Genomic DNA, 25,293 nt, shown 5'->3' on the forward strand with positions numbered 1-25,293 from the left:
CGGCAACCAAATGCCTTACAAAATATTCTGTATCACAGAAATGGGATCGTGATAATAGCTTAAACACGCTTTCAGAATAATCCTTACCAAAAAAAAAAAAGTTCTCTAGGAACAACAGCTTTAAGAAAATTAAAATGTTGGTAGAAAATTACTACTGCAGGGGATCCCTGGGTGGTGCAGCAGTTTGGCGCCTGCCTTTGGCCCAGGGCGCGATCCTGGAGACCCGGGATCGAATCCCACATCAGGCTCCCAGTGCATGAAGCCTGCTTCTCCCTCTGCCTGTGTCTCTGCTTCTCTCTCTCTCTCTCTCTGTGACTATCATAAATAAATAAAAAAATTTAAAAAAAAGCAAAAACAGTAAAAGAAAAAAATCTCTTTAAAAAAAAAAAAAAAAAGAAAGAAAGAAAATTACTACTGCAGAAAATATGACTGCCCACCCAGAAGAGAATTAAAGGAAAAAAAGTACACTTAATTTTTCCTTTAATTCTCTTCTAGGTAGGCATGGAGTCTGCTTGTCACTTTCCCTCTGCTCCTTCCCGCCCCGTCCTGCTTGCACGCTGTCTCTCTTTCAAATGAATAAATAAAATCTTAAAAAGAAAGATGGACAGCCCGGGTGGCTCAGCGGTTTAGCACCGCCTTCGGCCCAGGGTGTGATCTTAGAGACCCGGGATTGAGTCCAGTGTCAGGCTCCCTGCATGGAGTCTGCTTCTCCCCCTGCCTGTGTGTCTCTCTCTACTCTCTGTCTCTCATAAATAAATAAAATCTTAAAAAGAAAAAAAGAGAGAGAGACAAACAGATGGGTGATATGAATTGTGCCTGTTAGTACTGCTACTTTAGGAAAAGGTTTTCTTAGTAATTATCTAGAACCACAAAATGCTAAGAGGCAATCTTCAGTCCTAACTCAATATTGTTATTTTAATTTGCTGGAATTAGCATAGAGAGAGGAACATGTTAACAAATTATATACATAAATACTGTATATTATATGAAGCCATAGATCATTTTCTTTGACCTTGGTTTCTAAACCCTCCCACTCCTTGGAAAGGAAACCAGGGAATATAAATTGCTTGGGCCTGCTGAGCTTTGTGTTCTGTTGGATCAAAACCCCATTCTGGCAGAGTTTACCACAGAGAAGCCAGCAGTACCATCAACAGAGATTCAGCACATTTACAGCATAAAGCAAAGGGGCACGGGGAGAGCTTAATAGATTCCTATGTTTTTAGCAACCAAAATGAAATCTGCCACAGTATTATATTTAATGTGTATCAACCTATGCATTTGAGAGAAAGTTCAAGCAAAAACAATACTGAGAAATTTTTCTAACTAGTGTAATGATCATAAATTTACATACAAAAATTATGCACTCAACCCAAAAAAAATGAAATTGTTAACCAAGGGTATTATAAAATATCACACTTCCGTATAAGGAGACGCACACACCAAGTTTTGTAGTTGTTTCATTAGGATGTTCACCAGTATCTATTTAGGAAGCATCATTCTCTTAGACAGCAGTTCTCTATTACAACTAAAAAATTCTCTTAGAGGCTTTAGAATAAGCAATTACCACAGAATCAATGAGTTAAAAAATAGAAAGTACTAGAGTATTAAGCTAAATTTTTCTCTTAATTCTGTCCTATTACATACAAAAGGGGAAAAAAAAGTCTTATAAATTGCACATTACAACAATAAACTAAATATATCACTTTAAGTGGCTACATGGGTTGAAATACCACGTTATGGGGGCACCTGAGTGGCTCAGTGGTTGAGTGTCTCTGCCTTTGGCTCCGGTCATGATCCTGGGGGGTCCTGAGATCAAGTCACACATCAAGCTCCCAGGAGGGAGCCTCTCTCTCTGCCTATGTCTCTGCCTCTTTCTCTGTGTATCTCATGAATAAATAAATAAATAAAATAAAATAAATACCTGGGACGCCTGAGTGGCTCAGCGATTGAGCGCCTGCCTTTAGCCCAGGGCATGATCCTGGAGTCCCGGGATCAAGTCCCTCATCAGGCTCCCTGCATGAAGCCTGCTTCTCTCTCTGCCTGTGTCTCTCATAAATAAATAAATAAAATCTTAAAAAAAAAAAAAAAAAAAAAGATGTTTGGAGTACTTCATTTTTAACGTTAACACTCTTTAAGATAATATTCCCCTAAAAATATTTCTTTTGACTCAAAACAAATACCCTAGCATATAAGCTTCTACATGTGGATATTCTATACATCTGGGTATATATCTGGATATAGAAAAAAAAATAGTTACCAACAGTTTTATCAGTAAAATTATTACTAATCAGACATCTTGTCATTTAAAATGTTTTTCACCAACAATGACTGGTATATGACTGTATAAATATATAAAAAGATGTAGAATAAGTAAGGAAAAATTGTTCCACAATTACTCAAGAACATCCTATGTGGCAGATACTATATGTGAAGGATACAAAGAATTAATTCTTACAACATAGTATCTTAGAACCTAAGAGTCATTTACACACATATTTATGCAATTGACATGATATTGTCAGTAGTTTTCTAAAGACCTTTTACTAGTGTAGCTTAATAAAACTGTTATAAATATTAGAGAATATATACGGCTAATATTTTATACTAATTTCCACATTCATAGAGAAACATGTCTTAGTGCATTCACCCTCTTACATACTATCGCTGATATCTGTTAAATCTTCTTAATTACTAAAAAGCCAAGAGTTGTAATCTATAAGAGGGAGAAAATATAAAACTACAGAAATATAAAAGACATGTATTTATATATTAATAAAACTTCTAGATTAAGTTATATAAAATATAAAATTTTAAGTATGAAATATTAGTAACACTAAACCGAGAATTTAGGATCATAGTTCAACATTACTGAGATTCCAAATAGCATCACAAGTGCCTGCTGCTCCCTTTGTTATGAGACCATAGTATCTGAGTCTCAATCCACAGCCACAGAGTATACAGATGTAACTCTGGCCTATCATTCCAATAACCTCATCACCAGTCTCAAGAGATTTTTTAAAAACCTAAAACTCTCTGCATATACACACTCACACACATATATGTACATGTACACATCCTCCAAAAGGCCCAACATACACCAAAAATATAGAATTACAAATAGGTATCCCAATTTCTTTGGTCTCTTAACTCTTTCAGTCGGCAAGAAGGGTTTTATGGGTTTACCTGACAAAACAGATAGTAAGTACTTAGAGCATGCCTGGCACACAGCACTCAATAGGTGGCAATTATTTCTTCACCATTTCCTCTGGGAACTGAGGCCCATCCTAAATCTGTCAGCAGAACCCTATGTCCTACCTCCTTTTTCTCTGATACTCCAGAGTCTTTCAAAAGTGTATCTCTCAACAGACCTCCAAACATATCAACTTTCAGAGATTAAAAAAAGTTGAGGGATCCCTGGGTGGCGCAGTGGTTTGGCGCCTGCCTTTGGCCCAGGGCGCGATCCTGGAGACCCAGGATCGAGTCCCACGTCGGGCTCCCGGTGCATGGAGCCTGCTTCTCCCTCTGCCTGTGTCTCTGCCTCTCTCTCTATGTGTGACTATCATAAATAAATAAAAATTAAAAAAAAAAAAAGTTGAGGCCAGAGGATCCCTGGGTGGCTCAGCAGTTTAGCACCTGCCTTCGGCCCAGGGCATTATCCTGGAGTCCTGGAATCGAGTCCCGCATCAGGCTCCCTGCGTAGAGCCCGCTTCTCCCTCCGCATGTGTCTCTCATAAATAAATAAATAAAATCTTCAAAAAAAAGTTGAGGCCAAAGCACAAAGACACCTCTTCTCCACCAAAAGATGGTGTAAGACAGTGGACACTTGCATGTGGACACATTTGACTTGGAACAACGGACTTTTGAGCCAGTTTTAAGTAGAACAGAGTCAATACATTATGTTTTTTGACACCAAGACAATCTTTGAATAACCTTGATCCATTACTCTTCTTAATCTCACATTATTCAAAGTGTTCTCACAGGTCTCACAGTGTTCTCACAGCAGCATCAGTAACACCTGGAAATTTGTCAGAAATGCAAATTCTTAAACCCCACCTCAGACGTGAATCAGAACCACTAGAGATGGGACCCAGCAATCTGTGTTTGAGATTGCACTAAAGTTTGAGAACTATTCTATATAATCTGGTGAAGAATCTACAGTGAAACTCCAAATTTACCTATTCCAGAAGAAATATGTTAATATGGATAAGGTTAACATTCTCAAGTATTCTGAAATCTCCTCTATGTACTATCTGACAAAAAGCCCATCTGATTCACAAAATCAATATAAAGTCCTACTAAAACATGCTTTTTAAAAAGAAATTTTTATAATCAAAGGTAAAAATAATACAGGGAGGCACAAAAAGGTCTCAAAGGATATTAGATGATGAAGTTATATCATGAAAAGTCATTAAATATTAACCAGAAAACAAATGTGCCAGCTTAGAATTGAGGTCTGTACCTGAACGTTACATTTGCATTGGCCTGTGTTTTTGGTTCACCTTCTATGAAGAAAAAACATTCCTATGAAAAGAGTGAGTGAAAAAGAATCATGGACTGTGTGGCCTCTGACTGACAGCCCCAAAGAAAATCATTCTAAGAAGATAACATTTAAAACAGTAATTCAGGGATCCCTGGGTGGCGCAGCGGTTTCGCGCCTGCCTTTGGCCCAGGGCGCGATCCTGGGGACCCGGGATCGAGTCCCACATCGGGCTCCCGGTGCATGGAGCCTGCTTCTCCCTCTGCCTGTGTCTCTGCCTCTCTCTCTCTCTCTGTGACTATCATGAATAAATAAATAAAATCTTTAAAAAAAATAAATAAATAAAAAAAATAAATAAAACAGTAATTCAGGACAGCCCGGGAGGCTCAGCGGTTTAGTGCCGCCTTCGGCCCAGGGCGTGATCCTGGAGACCCAGGATCAAGTCCCACATCGAGTTCCCTGCAAGAAGCCTGTTTCTCCCTCTGGCTGGGTCTCTGCCTCTGTGTCTCTCACAAATTAAAAAAGAAAGAAAAGAAAGAAAGAAAGAAACAGTAATTCAAAAATATATGTGCACCCCTATGTTTACTGCAGCATTATTTATAATAGCCAATATATGGAAGCCCAAGTGTCTATCCATAGATGAATAAATATGTGGTATTCATACATACACACACACACACAGACTAGAGTATTAGCCATAAAAAAAGATGAGATCTTGCCATTTGCGACAACATGGGTGGATTCAGAAGGTATTATGCTAGGTGGATTAAGTCAGAGAAAAACAAATATGATATGATTTCACTTACATATGGAATCTAAAAATCAAACATATGAATGAACAAAAAGCAGAATCAGACCCATAAAGATAGCTGATGAGAGAACCAACAGCTACCAGAGCAGAGGGAAGCAGAGGGTGGGATAAGCAAAATGGGTGAAGGGGAATGGGAGATATAGGCTTCCAGTTATAGAGTGAATAAGTCACAGAATAAAAAGCACAGTATAGGGAATATATTCACTGGTCCCGTAATAGTGCTATATGGTGACAGATGGTAGTACACTTACGATGAGCATAGCATTAATGTATAAAATTACTGAAACCACTATGTTGTACACCTGAAACTAACATAACATTGTGTGTCAACTACAATTCCAATTGGAAGAAAAGAAAAAGATTAACAGGGGATGCCTGGACAGCTCAGGGCGTGATCCCAGGGTTATGGGCTCAAGTCCTGCATTGGGCTCCCTGTGAGAAGCCTGCTACTCCCTCTGTTTATGTCTCTGCCTCTCTGTGTCTCTCGTGAATAAATAAAATCCTAAAAGAAAAAGAGAGTAACATTTACTTTCTGAGAAAGTAAGACCTTGGGGATCCCTGGGTAGCTCAGCGGTTTGGCACCTGCCTTTGGCCCAGGGCGCGATCCTGGAGTCCCAGGATCGAGTCCCGCGTCAGGCTCCCGGCATGGAGCCTGCTTCTCCCTCTGCCCGTGTCTCTGCCCCTCTCTCTCGCTCTCTCATTCATGAATGAATGAATGAATAAATGAATAAATAAATAAATAAATCTTAAAAAAAAAAAGAAAAAGAAAGACCTAATGTTATTTCAGGTTCCCAAAATTTCCCTACTTTTTTGATGCTTTCTGAAAGTTCTTTAACAATCAAGAGTCACTTAAGAAGACATAAAAAAGACTTAGAGAAAATAGAGACTTAAAATATAAGTCTACACTTAGCATGCCCTCAAGATGACAATAGCAGTGTTTTAGTTTATAAAACATGTTCATATACAACTGGTATAATCTCTACAACTGTCTCAAGATAAATAACACTGCTACTTACATAATTTTATGAGCCTGGGAGTTGTAAACTCTTTACCATTATCAGACAGAAAACAAGATTTCAGTCTAATTCTAATTCTAGGGGCACCTGGGTAGCTCAGTGGTTGAGCATCTGCCTTTGGCTCAGGTCATGATCCTGGGGTCCTAGGATCGAGTCCCACATTGGGCTCTCCATAGGGAGCCTGCTTCTCCCTCTACCTATGTCTCTGCTTCTCTGTGTCTCTCATGAATGAATGAATGAATACTTTTAAGATTTTATTTATTCATGAGAGACACACAGTTACATATCTGTAACTTCTGCAGATTTGTAGGTTAATAAAAATGTAACAACTTATTTCTTTTTAAAAGTTTAGCTTCTCATAAGAACCAATGACTACATTGGAGTACCTGGCTGGCTCAGTCAATAGAGCATGCAACTATTGATCATAGAGTCCTGACTTCAAGCCCCACACTGGGCGTAGAGATTACTTTAAAAAAAAAAAAAAAAAAAAAAAAGATTTAGTAACCACTATACTAGGCCATAGCCTAGTATAAAATTAAAATTCTTTTGCAACAGCCTTCCTATTCTTTTCTACAATATCATTTTCAACCTGGGATGTCTACATCTTTCATTCAGCAAAAATTAAAACATCAAGTATAGATCCAGAGTAAGCAAATAAATCACTCCACTTAAAATGATGAGTTTAAGGGAATATTTTATTATTCAAAACTTCCCAATTTAAGGTTAATCTTTTTTAAAGATTTTATTTATTTATTCATGAGAGACACACAGAGAGGCAGAGACATAGGCAGAAGAAGAAGCAGGCTCCATGCAGGGAACCTGATATGGGACTTCATCCTGAGACCCCAGGATGATGCCCTGAGCCAAAGGCAGACGGCCCAACCAACAAGCCACACAGGTGTCCCATTTTAAGGTTAATTTTTAATAGTATTTTCAGCAAATGAGAGAAGTTGAAGTGAAATCACTAAATTATTGCAATGTCTGACATAATTAAAAACAAGAAAGTATCCAACCCTAGATTACTAGTCACAGAACATCAGCTCACTAAAATGGTTTAATAGCTGAGCTCAGAAAAGTCATATAGCTCTGACCCCTTTCATATCAAAACCAGCCCTATTATATTTATTCCTTTTAAATTATTTTCATAAAAACCACTTTTGGCAAGGCAGACTATTACAACTTACCATATATGAATAATAAAAAATACCATTTCTTTCTACTGAAGAAAAATCATGGACTCTGATAAGCCATTTCTATAAATCTGTACATTTTTACTGATTAACTACAGGCTGTGATCAATTAACTATAAACACCACTGCACTTGGACCAGTCTACAGATTAACTACAAACAATTTTTGATCTACATTTAAACCTACATATAAACTCAAAAGCCTGCCAGATCTAATAATTTTTTAAGACTTTATTTATTCATGAGAAACACATAGAGAGGCAGAGACATAAGCAGAGGGAGTAGCAGGTGCTGCACGGGGAGCCCAATGCCGGACTCAATCCCAGGACCCCAGGATCATGACCTGAGCCAAAGGCAGATGCTCAACCACTGAGCCACCCAGGTGACTCAGAGATCTAATAATTTCACATAAGAAATTATGTACTAATACTTCAAGACAGCTATTTGTACACTAGTTCCAAGATCAGATTTTCTGTGTAAATATCAAATGATAGGTTCAGGAGCTTTTGAATCTGATTCATTTATTTTCAATTCAGAATCTACAACTGTTTGGTTTTTTTCAAGATTTTAGTTAGTTGAGAAAAAGTGAGCAAGACAGAGAACCCACGCACAGGGAGAGAAGCAGACTCCTCCCTGAGCAGGGAGCCACATTCAGGGTTGATCCCAGGACTCGGTCACAACCTGAGCTGAATGCTGACGCTCAACTGACTTGAGCCACCCAAGTGCCCCTCTATCACGTTTTTCTAAGCAATTCTCAACTAGGAGCAATTCTGCTAAATGTCCTGGGGGAGGGGGGGATGTCTGGAAACATTTCTGATTGTCACAACTGGAGGGGAGGGTTGCCAGGAAGGCGTGCTACTGGCATCTAGTGAGGCCAGGATGCTGCTCAACATCTTACAAAACACAGGAAAGCCTCCCACAATAAGGAACCATCCACCCCGAAATGTCAATACTGCTGAAGCTGAGAAACTCTAGACCACAGAAAAGTTTATAAACACGGGATCCCTGGGTGGCTCAGCGGTTTAGCACCTGCCTTCCGCCCAGGGCATGATCCTGGAGACCCAAGATCAAGTCCCACGTCCGGCTCCCTGCTTGGAGCCTCCTTCTCCCTCTGCCTGTGTCTCTGCCTCTGTCTCTCATGAATAAATAAAATCTTTAAAAAAAAAAAAAAAGTTTATAAACACTCATCTGTCTAGAAACAGTATTCACTTCATCTTTGTTTACTGTATTACTATTTGCTAATGACTGTCTTTTCGTACTAGACTTCGGCAACAAACTTATCCTATCCCTGTCCTTTCAATCAGCTTCTAACTCCCAAACTTGTCGATAATCATTATCTCAGCCAATTTTAAAATCTCCTAGTCTTTGACACACCTCTATTTTTATAATAATAGTGGTAGTAATAACAGCAGCTAACACATATTAGCTCTTACTATGTGTCAGGCACTAAAAGTACCTTCCGTATATTGACTAATTTAATCTAGGTACTGGGGATCCCTGGGTGGCTCAGCGGTTTCACGCCTGCCTTTGGCCCAGGGCGCAATCCTGGAGTCTCGGGATCGAGTCCCGCGTCGGGCTCCCGGCATGGAGCCTGTTTCTCCCTCTGCCTGTGTCTCTGCCCCTCTCTCTCTCTCTCTCTCTCTCTCTCTCCCTCTCTATCATAAATAAATAAAAATAAATCTTAAAAAAAATTTAATCTAGGTACTATTATTATTAGGTGCTCTTATCCCCATTTTACCAATGGAGAATACAAGGCATAAAAAGGTTAAATAACTTGCCTAGGGTCACAAAAATAAACAGTTAAGCCAGTTTTCAAACCCACACACAATGGCCCTTAATATTCCAAAACAATCTCTATTCTTTCATCTTCTATACTGAATCACGAAGTCCTTTAAGTTCTACAAGGACAGGGTCTCTTATGTTTAAAGCAATATTCCCAAAGCTCAGTTACATAATAGGTACTCAAAAAACTTCTGTTTATTGGATGAATGAAATATCTCTCGAACTTTCCTGTCCTATTTCCTTTGCCTCCATTTAAAGCCAGTCTTTCAGCATTTCATACTTGGGTTTGTTAATATATTCTATGAATTAGCCAATCAGGTAAACTGATATAAAATCCTCTGCCACATTTTCCATCACCCATGCCCAGTTAAACATATCTAAAGCTTTCTTGGCACTGCTTCAATTAGAATAATAAAATCTTAAGAGTCAGAAAGTACCTTTGGGATCAACCAGTCCAGTATTTTGCAGATAAACCCAAAGATGGCAAGTAACTAAATCTCGCAGCCAAGTAGAGCTAGGACCAGAACTTGATTCTTGCAATTTTTCCTCTAGGATTCACTCCTGGAGGACTTGCTTCACTCCCAACAGATGTCTCCTCACTATCCCATCAGCAAATCATGTTAATTCCCATTGTTCATGCTCAAGTTGTTTCTCCTGCCCAGCCTGCCTTCTTTTCCTTTTTCAAGAGATTCGAAACCTATCCACCCTTCAAAATCTCTTCTTATTCCATTCTTCATGATATTCCTCCTTCTCTGAAAAGTCTGTCTTCAGTAAGATCCTGGAGGAAGAGAATCACTGTCGCCTACTGGGCCAAGTTTGATGTACACTAGCACTTCCCACAAAACTAGGCTAACTTGGATGATCTTCCTTGAAAACTTATTATCCATTCTTTCCTCCAGTGCTTTAGAAAGTGATTTTAATAAAGACTAACTCACATATAGCACCTTCATAAAATGTTCATAGATCTGGAAGAGAAGCTCACTCACATCTTTAATAGTACACATGTAACACCTGAAAGGCCCCAAATCACTTATCTTCTCCATTTAGAAACAACTCAGCATATTCACAAAGTCCAAACCCAGAGCTCTCGGATACAACTCAGCCAAAAGCCACAGTTCCTTGGGTTCATCTCTTTCTTTGCACACTACCATCTATCATCACTTCCTCCAAAACTCCATTTCTAACAAATAATTCACACTTCTTTTTCTTCCTCTTCTTCTGTACATTGTGTATTATAGAACCATGTCTCTTTTATCCTTTATTACTTAGTGAAAACTCCAGTTTGCTACCACTCATCCAACCTCAACTACCCAGTCCTCTTTTATATATTAAGTCACATCTACCCCTTCAGCCTGAAGTCTCATGGTATTCCAACCCCATGAAGGTCAATTTTGTTTTTCCCCCTTCTCCACTCTTCCTTCCTCTAGAAAAGTGGTCTCAAAAGTGGTGTGGGTGCAGCTCAGATAGTGCAAAAGGATCCACTGGGCTGCAGGGAAAAAAAAATAAATTAGAACTCTCATTACTTATTTTTTTCATCTTACCCTTTCTTAAATTCTATTTGTGTGCATTCATAAGTTACATAACGTACTGGTACAGCAGAACAAGTACATATATAATTAACAGATAACGAATTCTTGGAGTACGTGCTCTTTTACTGATAAAAGGGTATGATCAAAAGAGTTCGGAGACAATCATTCTAAAAATACCTCGATAATAAGACCAAAGTAATAGGTTCCAGACTGCAGAGGATTTATGTACACATGCACAGACTGCAGGAAGAAAACTCTTGTTCATATCCAAAGTCCTAACCATGCCCACCAACCTCTAACCCCTGCCAGCTTCTCAGAATTGAGTCCTACCCAAGAGCTCAGAACATAGGACAGCCTGGCAAAGCCTTTCATTTCCAGTTTGGGGGGGGGGGGGGGGGCGGGGAAGGGGGGTGGAATCTCAAAAGCGCTGAGATACTACCTTTATCTTTGCCATATTAGAGTATTTCTGGTCACTGCTCTCTCTTCTGACACTGCTCATAGTCTGACTTTATATGTGTGTATACTTTATACGCCAGTAGCTCCTGAGATGCGGTTCCTATTTCCAAATCCCTGGAGGCACAACCCCATTCCCTTCGCAGACGACCGGGTTACACGAACACCTACTGGACTGAGCTCACACCTCCCAGCATCCTTGCCTCCCCTGGCGATACTATCCTCCGGCCTCCCCGGGCCACACAGTCTGTCCCAGGGGAGAGGACAGTCCCTCCACCGTCCCTGAGCCCACTGCTCCTTCCTTCTCCGCCCCCGGGAGCTGCCAGCCAGGCTGGAGGCGGGAGGGGGGAGGGGTGTGACTCGACTCCCGTGACTGGCCCAGATGGCAGCGGATTCCGCCCCCACTCTCAGGCACCCCGCCACCCCCCGACCCCCCAGGGCCGCCTGTCTCCTCCCCACCCCGCCCCAACCCCACCCCCGGCCTCCCCGCGCCCTCACGCCGCTCCCACACACACTCACCGTGCTGGGTGAAGATATTGAAGCCGGCCTCCGCGGTGCGCCCCGCCAGGTCCCGCCTGCGGCCGGAGGGCCTGGCCACACTGCCGACCCGGATGCCGCGGGGCTGCGGCTGCTGAAGCCCCGGAGCCTCCCCGACGCGGCCCACCTGCTGCCCCATCCCTGCGCTCGCGTACTCCCGCGCCCCCCGCCGACCCCAGGTCACATTCCTCCTCGGCTCCGGCCTCGGGCTCCCGGCGCTGCTCCGGCCTCTCCTTCCCAGTCCAGGCCCCGGCCCCGAGCGCTCGGGCCGCCGGCGGCTCCGCACGCGGACTCCTCGCAGCAGCCGCCGCGCTGCCTCTGGGCGACTCACAGACTCTCCCCCCGCCTCCTCCTCCCGCGGCTCCGCGCCCCCAACGCCGCCGCCGCCGCCGCCGCCATCTTTAAACCACCGAGCGCTGGGAGAGCGTGGGACAGAGCGTCTCCCGCCCCGCCCCGCCCCCCCTCCCGGCCAGTCACCTCCGCTTCTCCGAGGGAGGAATTCCCGGAGGCCCCGCCCCCGGCCCCGCCCCCGGCCCCGCCTCCTCGCCGGGGGGTCCCCCTCGCGCCCACCTCGTCCGCGCGGCCTCCTCCACGCCTTCGGGTCTTTCGGGTCCTCCCGCCCTTCGCGCCCCCCGGGCCTGCGGGGTCTGGATTCGTCTCCGCCGACCCCTCCCACGTCCGGCTCTCCGTGCTGCCGCCTTTCGGAGGTGCACGGTCGAAAGCCTTCCCGGTCCCACCTCCACCTGTCAAGTCCATCAGGCGCGCGCGGAGCGCCCCAGGTGCACAGCAGGCACAGTTGGGACAGGAAAGCGCAAGGCGTTTGCTGCTTGCCATCCAGGTGAGCATCCCTGAAACGCCCGGGAGGATCCTTTTCAACACCGTTCTCAGCAGGCCTAGTCTAAGATTATACAAAATGTACATGAGGGTCGTACAAAAAAGGTACGTTATTTCATTGCAATTTTTTGAGACCCTTTCATGATGTTAAATTGTCCTCGCCTCCGTTGTCTGCACTCTGCAGCCTCATTGGAGAGACACTTACGGCCCCATTCCTCGTATTACCATGAATTCCTTTTGAACTCCTTTACCGTCTAACCACGTGTTGTTACCCTTACAGTGCTCGACAGTAAAGCTGATGGTGCCACTGGTGTGCTTTATATACCGTGCCCGTGGTCCGGTTTTCCTTTGATGACAAAGGAGAAAAAGAAAATTTCTCTTTGACCCTGAACTTACTCATCATTAATTTATTTTGTCCCAAGAGAGTGACTCAAGCAGCAGTGTTTGGATACATGCAAACACATGTGTATGTACAAATATTCACAAATCATTGCCCCACTGCACACGCTTGCATCTTAATATTGATCCAGTTTTTTAAATTCTCAAGGAACTTGGTAACTATCTTCTTACTCTTCCTTTCACTTCCTTATTTACTTAATACAAAGTATCTGTTATTACAGGTTCCACACAGAAAATATGCTTAAAGTTAAAGCAGACAGGATAGGAGACATTTCAAAGAAGCAACAAAACATTCACTAGGAAGGTAGGTTTAGGGGGGAAAGGCGGATGCGGCTCTCCTTTACACACCTTTCATAGAACCAGGATGACCTTAAAAAAAAAGAACCAGGATGACCTTAGATGGACCATCCATTGACATTGATACTATCAGAGCACTATGGAATTATTCCATTGTGATCCAGGGTAACCCCAAATAACTGAAATTGCCCCTCCCCCAAATGGTAACAGAAACACTGTGCTTTAGCACTAGATAGAATATGAATTTTCCATTTGGATCAAAGCTTTCCTGTGTTTAAAATATTTTTTTCCTTTTAATTCCTGAAGCATTTGCAACTACTGGGGAAAAAAATCAATTACAAGGGATAAAGGTTATCATAGAGGTAGAACTTGGTGTATTGTTTGGTTTTTATTATCTGAGAGAATACTAATTTAAGCATAGCAGTCTGGCTTCTCTGCTAATTCATGCATGGTACATAATAGATGAGTATAGTACAGTGGCTAAGGGCAGGGATTCTGAAGCCAGACTGAGCTCAAAACTGGGCTCTGATACTTATTAGGTAAATACTTAACCTTATCCATGAGGTGATGATGATGACAATAATACCCACCTTATAGAGCTGTTGTTAAAAGTAAACTGGTTAACAGAAAGCACTTAAAACAGCATTTGGCATTTAATAAGTGTCAGATAGCATTTACTACTAGTACTCAAAAAAATAGTGTTATCAGAAGTCCATCAGATTTTCCAAGCACATTTTTTTCAAGTGGTGTAGCTTAAATTATGGAACAAATGTTACAGTATTTATTCGGGTGAGGCTCCCTCCACCACTTGCCACCAGCTAACAACAAAAACACCAACCAATAAAAACACGTGGAATCATATTGCCTTATTAGTCATCCCTATGTGATTATGCATATGTGGACTATTATATAATACCTTTGTTTTGTATGTGAAGATTTTTCTACCATTGATTCTTAAGATCCTATCTTGACTGCAACAAATATCTTTCAGGTGGAGACTTAAGATATGCATTATCTTGTAGATATTTTCCATTCTTTCATTTTCATTTATTTAAAAGATTTTATTTATTTGAGAGAGAGCCAGAGAGATCACAGAGGGAGAGGGAGAGGCAGAGGGAGAAGTAGACTTGCTGCCGAGCAGAGAACCTGACGTGGGGCTCTATCCCAGAACCCTGAGATAGTGACCTGAGCCGAAGGCAGATGCCCAACTGATAGAGCCATCCAGATACCCTCATTCTTTCATTTTCAAAGTGAAATGGGAACTTTAAGAATGGGGGATGGTGACATACTAAGGAGAAACCTGTTTCATTAGGTGTGGGAAATGATTTCATCTCAATGTAAGCAAATTACCTTGCCTGAGGATTACATTTAAAACAACTAGGGATCCCTGGATGGCGCAGCAGTTTAGCGCCTGCCTTTGGTCCAGGGCGCGATCCTGGAGACTCGGGATCCAATCCCACGTCGGGCTCCCGGTGCATGGAGCCTGCTTTTCCCTCTGCCTGTGTCTCTGCCTCTGTGTGTGTGTGTGTGTGTGACTATCATAAATTTTAAAAAAATAAAAAAATAAATAAAATAAAACAACTAAAACATTTAAACGATCCCAAGTAGTACCATCTCCAACTGAACTGAGGGCAGCTGTGAGCTCCAGGCAGGGGCAGAAACCAGGTGAAAAGAAGTAGCTTGGATGGTGCAAAGTAGCTCAGGGATGATTTCAACCAACTGATAGCCAGGGGCACCAACGTTAACAAAGCAACGTTGAAGGCACAGATGCTTATCATCTTTACCTTCTCTGTTATAGGAGCAACAACACTATTTCCAGAAGCAAGGGACTTGTGAGCAATGCTTCACTGATCCCTGTCTTTACCAGTCTGCATTTCCAGACTATTGCCACATTCTTACATTGTCTTTTCCTATCTACTTTTTTCTCTACATGTGAATGAACAGTGTTCATTTAGACTCAGCTCATCTCAGCTGCATTCTGCTGCTGTAAGCCTTTCCTTCCTAGCTTCCTTTCCTTCCGAGTAACCGACTAACACAAAAATATTTCTTCTGCTCATCACTTTGACAACAGTGTTTCCCCTCCCCTATTATGTACAATGTCCAAATTTTTCACCTGTTTCAAAAATTATTTTCCAGGACCCCCTGGATTATAATTGCTTGATATATGTCATCCTTTGTTCCTCAAATCTCCACCTCTCCTATGGCAGGCATATGTGTTTTATCCAATTAGCCTGTTTCATGATGTCTTCTTTCTTAGCTATGACTTTTGCAATAATCATATTCTCCGCAATATGGTTCCCAAGTGACTCCTCTTACAGTACTCAGGATTCTGCTCAGATCCTGTCTTCTTCATAAGAGAATCTCAGACTCATCCACAGACCCTTAACAGTTTCCTTGGATTCTACTCAGTACCTAAAACAAGCACAGCTGGTAATAACTCTTTGCCTTAACATTTGATTACCTTCCTCTAAGGTAGTTGGAGGGGAGGTGGTGTTGCAAGGCTCCACAATGATCCCTGTCTTTACCAGTCTACATTTCCAGGCTAGTAAAGGTGTGAAATTTTGACGTGTGGCTCAGCATCACAGGGTTGGAAAGAACCTTAGAGGTCACTTAGGCTAGTCTGGAATTCCCTCTACAATAACTCCAGGGAGGGAACTCATTTACTTTGAGGAGTTCTTTTTTGTTTTTGTTTTTGTTTTTTAAGTTGGGGGGGGTGGGGGTGCCTGGGTGGCTCAGTTGGTTGACATTGGGCTTCAGCTCAAGTCATAATCTCAGGGTCCTGAGATCAAGCCCCGTGTAGGGCTCCCTGCTCAGTGGGGAGTCTGTTTCTCTCTCCCCTCCACCACTCCCCCAACCCCCACAGCTCATGCTCTCTCTCAGGCCTGCTCTTTCTCTCTCAAATAAATAAATTAATTGTTTATTTAAAAATAAAGAGAGAGACAAAGAGAGAGCAAGAGAGTGCACGAACAAGGGTAGGGGCAGAGGGAGAAGCAGACTGTTCGCCAAGTAGGCAGCCTAGGGCTCCATCCCAGGACTCTGAGATCATGACCTGAGCCAAAGGCAGATGTCTGCTCAACCAACTGAGACCCCAAGATGCCCCTAAGGAGTTTTTTAAAGATTTTATTTATTTATTCATGAGACAGAGAGAGAGAGAGAGAGAGAAAGAGAGAGAGAGGCAGAGACATGGGCGGAGGGAGAAGCAGGCTCCATGCAGGGAGCCTGATGTGGTACTTGATCCTGGATCCTCGGCATCACGCTCTGGACTGAAGGCGGCGCTAAATCGCTGAGCCACCGGGGCTGCCCAAGGAGTTCTAATTGTTAAAAAGTTCATCCTAAGGATAAACTGACACATGCCTCCTTGAAACTTCTGGCTTTTTCACCCTGGTCCTAGTTCTACCCAGTCGATGAACAAAACAAATCTAACCGTTCTTCTATAAAACTGCCCTTTAAATATTTGAGAACTGTCACATTTCCCCAGATCTTTTCTTTTACTGTTTGTATACATGTATATGCTTGTTTAGTTACATTTATCTCTGTTTATATTATCTATGTGGGCTAAAAATATTTATGTAGATAAATTGGAAGAAAAAATGTCATTTGATATGTAGCAGTTTTCCTTCTTTCCCATTGCCCCCTAGCTTTATTGAGATATAATTGACATACAACAAACATATGATTTAAGTCATACAACATGTTGATTTGATACACATATTTTGCAAAATTATTATTATTATAGCTTTAGTTAACACTTGCATCACATCATGTAATAACCATTTCATTTTTGTGGTGAGAACATTTGAGAGCTACTCTTTTAGCAACTTTCAAGTATATAGTACAGTATTATTAGGTATAATCACCATGATGTATATTAGATCCCCGGAGCTTATCTCCAAATTAGATGTTCGTATCCTTCAGTCAACATCTCTCCATTTCCCTTCACCTCCACCCTTGCAAACCACCATTCTAGTTTCTGTATCTATCAGTTTGACTTTTTAATTTTTATTTGATTGTTTTTTAAAGATTTTATTTAAAAAAAAAAGATTTTATTTTTAAGTAATCTCTATGCCCAACATGGGGCTCGAACTCACAACCCCCAAATCAAGAGTCACATGCTCTGTAAATGAAGCCAGTCAGTGCCCTGAGTTTGACTTTTTTAGATTCCACATTTAAATGACATACAGTATTTGTCTTCTCTCTGACTTATTTTACTTAGCATAATGCACTCAAGGTTATTTTGTTCCAAATGATAGGACCATATTCTTTCTCATGGTTTTTTTTTAATTTTATTTATTTATTCATGATAGACACAGAGAGAGAGGCAGAGACACAGACAGAGGGAGAAGCAGGCTCCATGCAGGGAGCCAGACGCGGGACTTGATACCTGGTCTCCAGGACCAGGCCCTTGGCTAAAGGTGGCGCTAAACCACTGAGCCACCAGGACTGCCCTCTTTCTCATGGTTAAATAATATTCTCGTGTGTGTGTGTGTGTGTGTGTGTGTGTATCACATCTTTTTTTATCCTTCTCTAAGCTGTTTGTGCATGCAGTACTTTAGATTTGTTTATGTGTGGTCTGTCTCTGCATTATTCTTATATTAAATCTTTAAAGGCCTGTACAGTGCCAAATACAGTTCCATTTATAGATTGGCACTTTAAAAGTTTTTTTGGATGACAATGAAGAGGAGGAGAATTCTTATCTGGCTAGGATAGAGTCATTCGCTTTGAAGATAAGGAGTTGGATTAAATGACCTCTTGGTGTTTTGTGGGTTTTTTTAGCCCCAAGGGTCTATGATTCAGTATTTCCTTGATTAAAAAACTTTGTAAGTTATTAAGAGACCATTTCAAACAATTAGCAAAGTGCTATATAAAATGTTACAAGTGGCAATAATAACATCTATTCATTGTAAATTAATAAATTAGTACTCACTCCTTTTCTATGGTAACAATGAATAGCTGACTAAATCATCCATTTGACATGTAGCCCATATGTAACTATAGTGTAGTAGAATTGGACCTGGTTTACAATGTTACAATCTATGTGTCACTATACACATTGTTTCAATTGGGTCTTCAATGAGGTGCCTGAGTGGCTCAATCTATTAAGTGTCTACCTTCAGCTCAGGTCATAATCCCAGTGTCCGGCTGTGTCCTGTGTCAGGAGCCCTGCTTAGGGGGGAGTCGGCTTCTCCTTCTACCCTTCCCCCTGCTCATGATCTTTTTCTCCCTCTCTCTCTCTCTCACTTTCTCCCTCTGTCTCTCAAATAAATATTTTTTAAAAATTGCATCAAGATCATTCATTACCCAAGTTGAAGGCAAATGCTCAACTGCTCAATACACACACACATTGTTTCTTTTTTAAAAAGATTTTATTTATTTATTTGAGAGATAGTGACAGAGATCAGGAGTGAGAGCATGAGTGAGGAGAGGGAAGACAGGCTCCCCGCTGAGAAGGGACCTCGACACAGGACTCCATCCCAGGACCCTGGAATCATGACCTGAGCCAATGGCAGACACTTAACAGAGTGAGCCATCCAGGCCCCCTTACATGCATGTGGTTTCAATTGCATAACAAACCATCCCCAAACCTAGGGCTCACAATAATGATTTATTACTTCTTGCAATTCTATGGATTGCTGGACAATTCTGCTGCTGAAGGCACCTAGGCTCACTCATGTGACAGCATGGGGAAGGAGGGTCCGCTGAGCTAGAAAGTTCACAATGGCCTCATTCACATATCTGGCAGTTGGTGCTACTGTAAGTAAAAGTGTCTCCATTCTCCTCCATCTGGTCTCTTATGACCTGAGCTGTGTCCTCCCCCAAATTCATATGTTGAGGCTTACAACTCTATTTGAAGATAGGCTCTTCAGGATGCCTGGGTGGCTCAGCGGTTGAACATCTGCCTTCGGCTCAGGGCATGATCCGGAGTCCTGGGATCAAGTCCCACATTGGGCTTCCTGAATGGAGCCTGCCTCTCCCTCTGCCTGTGTCTCTGCCTCTCTCTCTCTGTGTCTCCTATGAATAAATAAATAAAATCTTAAAAAAAAAAAAAAGAAGATAGGATCTTCAAATAGGTGATTACGTTAAAATGAGGTCATTAGGGTAGACCCTATTCCAACATGAGCAATGTCTTTATAAGAAGAGGAGGTTGGGACACAACACGCACTGGGAAAGATGTGAAGACAAACCAAGGAGAGGTGTTGGAAGAAACCAACCTTCCCGAAACCTTAATCTCCTATTCCCAGCCTCTTGAACTTTGACAAAGTTGATGTTTGTTGTTTAACTCACCCAGTCTGAGGTACTTTGTTATGGCAACACTAGCAAACTGATACAAACAGTCTAGCCTAGTGGAGAATAAGAGGTGTATTCGTTTGCTAGGGCTGCCATAACAACAGAGCACAGCCAGGGTGACTTACACAACAGAAATTCATTTTCTCTTAGTTCTGCAGGCTAGAACTAAGGCCAATCCAAGGCCACAGTGTCAGCAGCGTTGATTCTGCAAGCTATGATAAAGAATCTGTTCTTTGCCTCTCTCCTAGATTCTGGTGGTCTGCTGGTAACCTGTGTTTCTTGGTATGTAGTAGCATCATCCCATCTCTGCCTGCATCTTCACATGCTTGCTGTTCTTTCTGTATTTGTCTGCATCTAAATATACCCCCTTTTTAAGGACATCGATCATATTGAATTAGTGCCTATCCTAATGGCCTAATTTTAATCTGATTACCTCCCTAAAGTCTCTATTTTCCCAATAAATTCATATAGTGAGGTATTAGGAGTTAAGACTTCAACATACAAACTTTGGAAAAATATTCAACCTATAATAACACTGAACTTCCTCATAGCATGGTGGTCTTGGGATTCTAAGACAGCAAGAGTAGAATCTGCAACATCTCTTGAGGCTTATGCTCTAAGACTCTCACAACATCATTTCCACCACATTCCATAATCAAAGCAAGTCACTAAGCCAGCCCAGACTTAAAGAATGGGGAAAGAGACCTTATGCCTTAATAAAAAGATTAGCAAAATATAGCCATGGTTTCAATCTTCCATATGGTCTTATCCCTTTTTATAGTTAACTATATGGCCTTGGGCTGGTCACAAAAGCATAGATTCTTAGATTCAGAAGGGACCGAAATGAAGCTTATTCCCCCTACTGCATATACTTCCTCTGCCCCTTTCTTTTCTCAGGCTCTCCTTCTCTGTCCACTCCGTGAGCTATTCCTGCATGAACTCATCAAGCTTCTGGGTCTGTGCCTATGCTGTTACCTGTTTTATTTTTATTTATTTATTTTTATTTTTTTAATTTTATTTATTTATGATAGGCACAGTGAGAGAGAGAGAGAGAGAGAGAGAGGCAGAGACACAGGCAGAGGGAGAAGCAGGCTCCATGCACCGGGAGCCTGACGTGGGATTCGATCCCGGGTCTCCAGGATCGCGCCCTGGGCCAAAGGCAGGCGCTAAACCACTGCGCCACCCAGGGATCCCGTTACCTGTTTTAAAAGCCAATTACCTGGGATCCCTGGGTGGCACAGCAGTTTGGTGCCTGCCTTTGGCCCAGGGCGCGATCCTGGAGACCCTGGATTGAATCCCACATCAGGCTCCTGGTGCATGGAGCCTGCTTCTCCCTCTGCCTATGTCTCTGTCTCTCTCTCTGTGTGACTATCATAAATAAATAAAAATTTTTTAAAAAGCCAATTACCCCTTCCTTTATTTCTATCTCTTTATAAGAATAAGCATGAGTCCTGCTTGATGAATTTCATGAACAAAACACACCCATGTCATCAGCATCCAAGTTTTTTTTTTTTTTTTTAAGATTTATTTATTTATTCATTCAGAGCGAGAGACAGGCAGAGAGAGAAGCAGGCTCCATGCAGGGAGCCCAACGTGGGACTCCATCCCGGGTCTCCAGGATCACGCCCTGGGCTGCAGTCGGCGCCAAAGCGCTGCACCACCGGGGCTGCCCAGCATCCAAGTTTAAAAGCATGATGTTAACAGCATCCCAGAAGCTGGGATACCCCAGAAGGTATGAACATTCATACCCTCTATCCAGTCTCTACTCATACTCTCCCCACTCCATAAAGGTAACAACTCTGCTGACTTTTAATTGCATGTGTTAATTTTTTCATGTTCTTGCACTTTATGTAATGGAATCATACAATATGTAATCTTTTGTGTTTGACATCTTTTACCCAAAAAATGGATGTGATTCATTTCTATTTTTGTTTATACCTATACAGGTTTTTTTTTTTTTATTTATGATAGTCACACACACAGAGAGAGAGAGAGAGAGGCAGAGACGCAGGCAGAGGGAGAAGCAGGCTCCATGCACCGGGAGCCCGACGTGGGATTCGATCCCGGGGTCTCCAGGATCGCGCCCTGGGCCAAAGGCAGGCGCTAAACCGCTGCGCCACCCAGGGATCCCCCTATACAGGTTTTTTTTTAAGATTTTATTTATTTATTCATCACACACACACACACACACACAGAGGCAGAGACACAGGCAGAGGGAGAAACAGGCTCCACGCAGAGAGTCTGATGTGGGACTTGATTCCGGGTCTCCAGGATCACACGCTGGGCTAAAGGCGGCGCTAAACTGCTGAGCCACCGGGGCTGCCCACTTTTTTGTTTTTTTAAGTAAACTCTAGGCCCAACATGGCTCTTGAACCCATTACTGCAAGATAAAGAGTCATACACTCTTTTGACTGAGCCAGCGAGGCATCCCATATATTTGTAAATCATTTTTTATTGCTGTATAGTATTCTATTGTATGAGGATATGCTATACTTTATTTATCCAATCTGCTGATAAATGTTAGGGTAGTTTTCATTTGGGGCTATTACAGATACTGCTGTTATTAATATACTAGTACATGTCTTCTGGTGACCACAGATAAGCATTTTGTTAGATATTTACCCAGAACTTAGAACTAAGTTAGAGCTAGATACCAATATTCCAATGTGCTTTTACCAATTTATTGTTCTGCAAGTAGTATGAAAAAGTTTTAGTTGCTCCAGATCATTACTAACCTCCATCCTTTAAATTTTTAATCCATTTCACACTTCTTTTGCTGCCTAACTCCTATTTGTTTTTTTTTTTTAAGAAGGAGGAGGATTTACCTCCTACCTACCTACCCACTTCATCAATTAAGATCAATTAAGACACCCAGATGCCCCTTGTACCCTAGTTTTTAGAAGCTATCTGGTTAGAGTTGTTGGGGTTGGTATGAAGAATGACAAATTGGCCCAAGTATAAACTGAAACATATCTTTGGTGAGCAATTTAGCAGAATCTATTACTATCTCTACTCAGTATATGTACACGGTATATCAATTCATACATTCGTTTACCTAGTAATTCCTACAAATTACTTTTATATGTACACAAAAACACATGTTTAAGTGCGGTCACAGTATTGTTTTTAATAGCAAAAAATTAAAAGCAGACTAACTTTTCACCAATATAGAAATATTTAATGTAATGCTAACCCCTGGTTTAAAAAAAAGAAAGTGGTTGAAATAAGTATATATGTAAAGATTTAGGAAGATCCAAAGTATATTGAAAAAAAAAAAAAACCAACAAGTCACAGAACAATATCAAAGCCTTTCTGGGCACAGTATTAGGGAACAGATCCCAGAATGAGAAGTAGTGTTGATAACCAGGCATACTACCATCTTGTTTGGACACACTTCAACATTTGCTACTATGTTTATGCCTCCTTCTGAAAACTTCTCTTTCAGTTTCTTTATCTATAATATGAAGTCAATAACTTCTATCTTCAAGAGTTATATGAGGAGAGACCCCTGGGTTGAGCGTCTGCCTTTGGCTCAGGGTGTGATCCTGGAGTCCAGGGATTGAGAGTCGCACATCGGGCTCCCTGCACGGAGCCTGCTTCTCCATCTGTCTATGTCTCTGCCTCTCTGTCTGTATCTCTCATGAATAAATAAATAAAATCTTTTTTTAAAAAAGAGTTATATGAAGAGTTAATATATATGAAGCTCCAAGAACAGCCACAAGATATTGGTCTAGGGATGGGCAGCTGACCCAAGCTTGGCAAATAAAAATCCTTCCCCAAAAATGTTGGCATTCAAATTAAGAGAGGCCAGGCCCTGTTTGAGAACCTGAACCAGAAGATGTAAAGAACAAGATAATTTTGGCAACTGTGTGTCCTCTATTTGGAGTAGAGAAGAGGGAGCTGGTATGCAAGGAGAAAACCAAGCATTTATATTTATAATCTATTTTTTGCTTCAGCTAGCTTAAGCTGATTTTCTGTCATAATCCTAACCAATACAACCAATACAATAAATCCAAATGCTATGCTACAACCATGTTTTTTTTTAATGCAAACTACCTATACATAATTGGTACATTGGAGAATATTAGTAAAGCATATAAGTTGTACAACTTTATTCGGACCTTTTCCCAGCATGTTAATGTTTTTAAGAGATTAGTAATAATCTTCCTCACAATTAAAGAGAAAGCTTTAGCAATAAATGAAGACTTAATAAAAGAAAAAAAGCTGAAAATCTCACAGTCCTTTACTGTAAATACAAGTGCCTTCCTTTATAAGTGCTTTCCTTTAGTGGTCTAGAGACTCCAGGAACCACTGTGTTTTCCATTGAACTGTCTAGAAAAGCTCCAAGCGCTAATGAAGGAGCTGCAAAGGCAGTTTCACATGTTTTCCTTACAAGGGCTTGACAGGCCTACCCTAGCTTCTAAACTCTATGAGAGCACAGAGAGAGTCAATCTCATTCACTAGCCTCATTTGCCAGCAACTAGTACAGTGCCTGGCATGCACAAAGTGCTCATTAAGTATTTACTAAATAAAATAGAACATTAGAAATCTATTTTCTATGTTTTCCACAAATAACTGTTCAAATATATATATATATTTGTTAAGATTTTATTTTTAAGTGATCTCTACACCCAATATGGGGCTCAAACTTACAACCCCAAGATCAAGAGTCTCATGCTCTGCTGACTGAGCCAGCTGGGTGCCCCCTCAAATATATTCCTTTTGAAAATTCAAGTAGAAATCTATCGGAGCAATAAATTCCTCACTTTAGGAGATTTGGAAAATGTAGAAAATTATAAAGAAGAGTGGCAATGTTGTCTATAATCTCACCATTCAGAAATAAATATTTTTGGTAGTTTTCCTCCCAGTTTTTTCCTTTGTGCATATATACACATGCATTTAAGTTTTTCTTATTTTTTATTTTTTATGTTTAAAACAAATAATATGCAACTTACTCCATCCTAAGAATTAAAGTAATACAGGTGACTCAGAATAGGTTGTCAGAACTCAGGAAGGGTGGAAAGAGAATCCATGTTGGAAGAGCATCCAGCCAGTGGGGAGGAGGTGTGTCAGAGCTTAAGTGGGGTGAGGATGGCATCTCTGTGGAGCAACAGTCTTGCATGAACTGTCAGAACCCAAATCACATGAGAGCAACCATGTGGAAGGGTGGCCCTGTTTTTTTGTTTTGTTTTTTGTTTTTAAGATTTTATTTTATTTACTCATGAGAGATACAGAGCGAGCAAACGAGAGGCAGAGGGAGAAGCAGGCTCCACGCAGGGAGCCCGACGTGGGACTCAATCCTAGGTCTCCAGGATCAGGCCCTGGGCTGCAGGCGGTGCCAAACCGCTGTGCTACCAGGGCTGCCCCCAGGGTGGCCCTGTTTGAGGTAACAGAGCCAAAGTGTCATGAGGAGAGTATCCATATAAGGGAAGAAGCAGCAGTACTCATGGGAGATTTATGACATGGAAGGCACATTTATTTATAAATAAAATAAATTTATTCAGAAAAATCAGCCACGTTTCTTACTATCAGAGAAAGGACTTAACCTGATATAGAAAACAAAAAAACTAAAAGGAATCCTATAGTGTTACATTACAATGGAAGTACAATACATTACAATGTTAGTATGTTCAGAACAGACTACTTCGTTAATGAGGCCCTTGCAAAATTGAAATGTGGGATCC

The 25,293-nt window shown here is 41.5% G+C and overlaps 1 protein-coding gene and 1 long non-coding RNA gene across 6 annotated transcripts in view; one reads left to right on the forward strand and one right to left on the reverse strand.

The window, feature by feature from the left end:
* The window catches only part of ABL2 (ABL proto-oncogene 2, non-receptor tyrosine kinase), a 115,364-nt gene extending 103,204 nt beyond the window's left edge, over positions 1-12,160 (reverse strand). For 2 of the 4 annotated variants that reach the window (XM_077901853.1, XM_077901851.1), the window contains exon 1: positions 11,777-12,160. In XM_077901853.1, coding sequence (XP_077757979.1) covers positions 11,777-11,933 — 157 coding nt within the window. In that variant the 5' untranslated portion in view covers positions 11,934-12,160. The remainder of the gene's footprint in view (positions 1-11,776) is intronic. The other 2 variants (XM_077901859.1, XM_077901857.1) reach the window with 1 other exon arrangement.
* Positions 12,161-12,309: 149 nt separating this feature from the next.
* On the forward strand, positions 12,310-21,422 carry LOC144315229 (uncharacterized). Of its 2 annotated transcripts, XR_013380978.1 has the most exons (4): positions 12,310-12,632; positions 13,249-13,331; positions 19,858-19,891; positions 21,154-21,422. It is a non-coding gene; the product is annotated as an uncharacterized LOC144315229 (long non-coding RNA). The 2 variants fall into 2 exon arrangements; XR_013380977.1 differs by lacking the exon at positions 13,249-13,331.
* The last annotated feature ends 3,871 nt before the right edge of the window (positions 21,423-25,293 follow it).

This window comes from Canis aureus, chromosome 6 (genome assembly GCF_053574225.1).
Source record: "Canis aureus isolate CA01 chromosome 6, VMU_Caureus_v.1.0, whole genome shotgun sequence".
In the NCBI taxonomy this organism is placed as follows: Eukaryota; Metazoa; Chordata; class Mammalia; order Carnivora; family Canidae; genus Canis; species Canis aureus.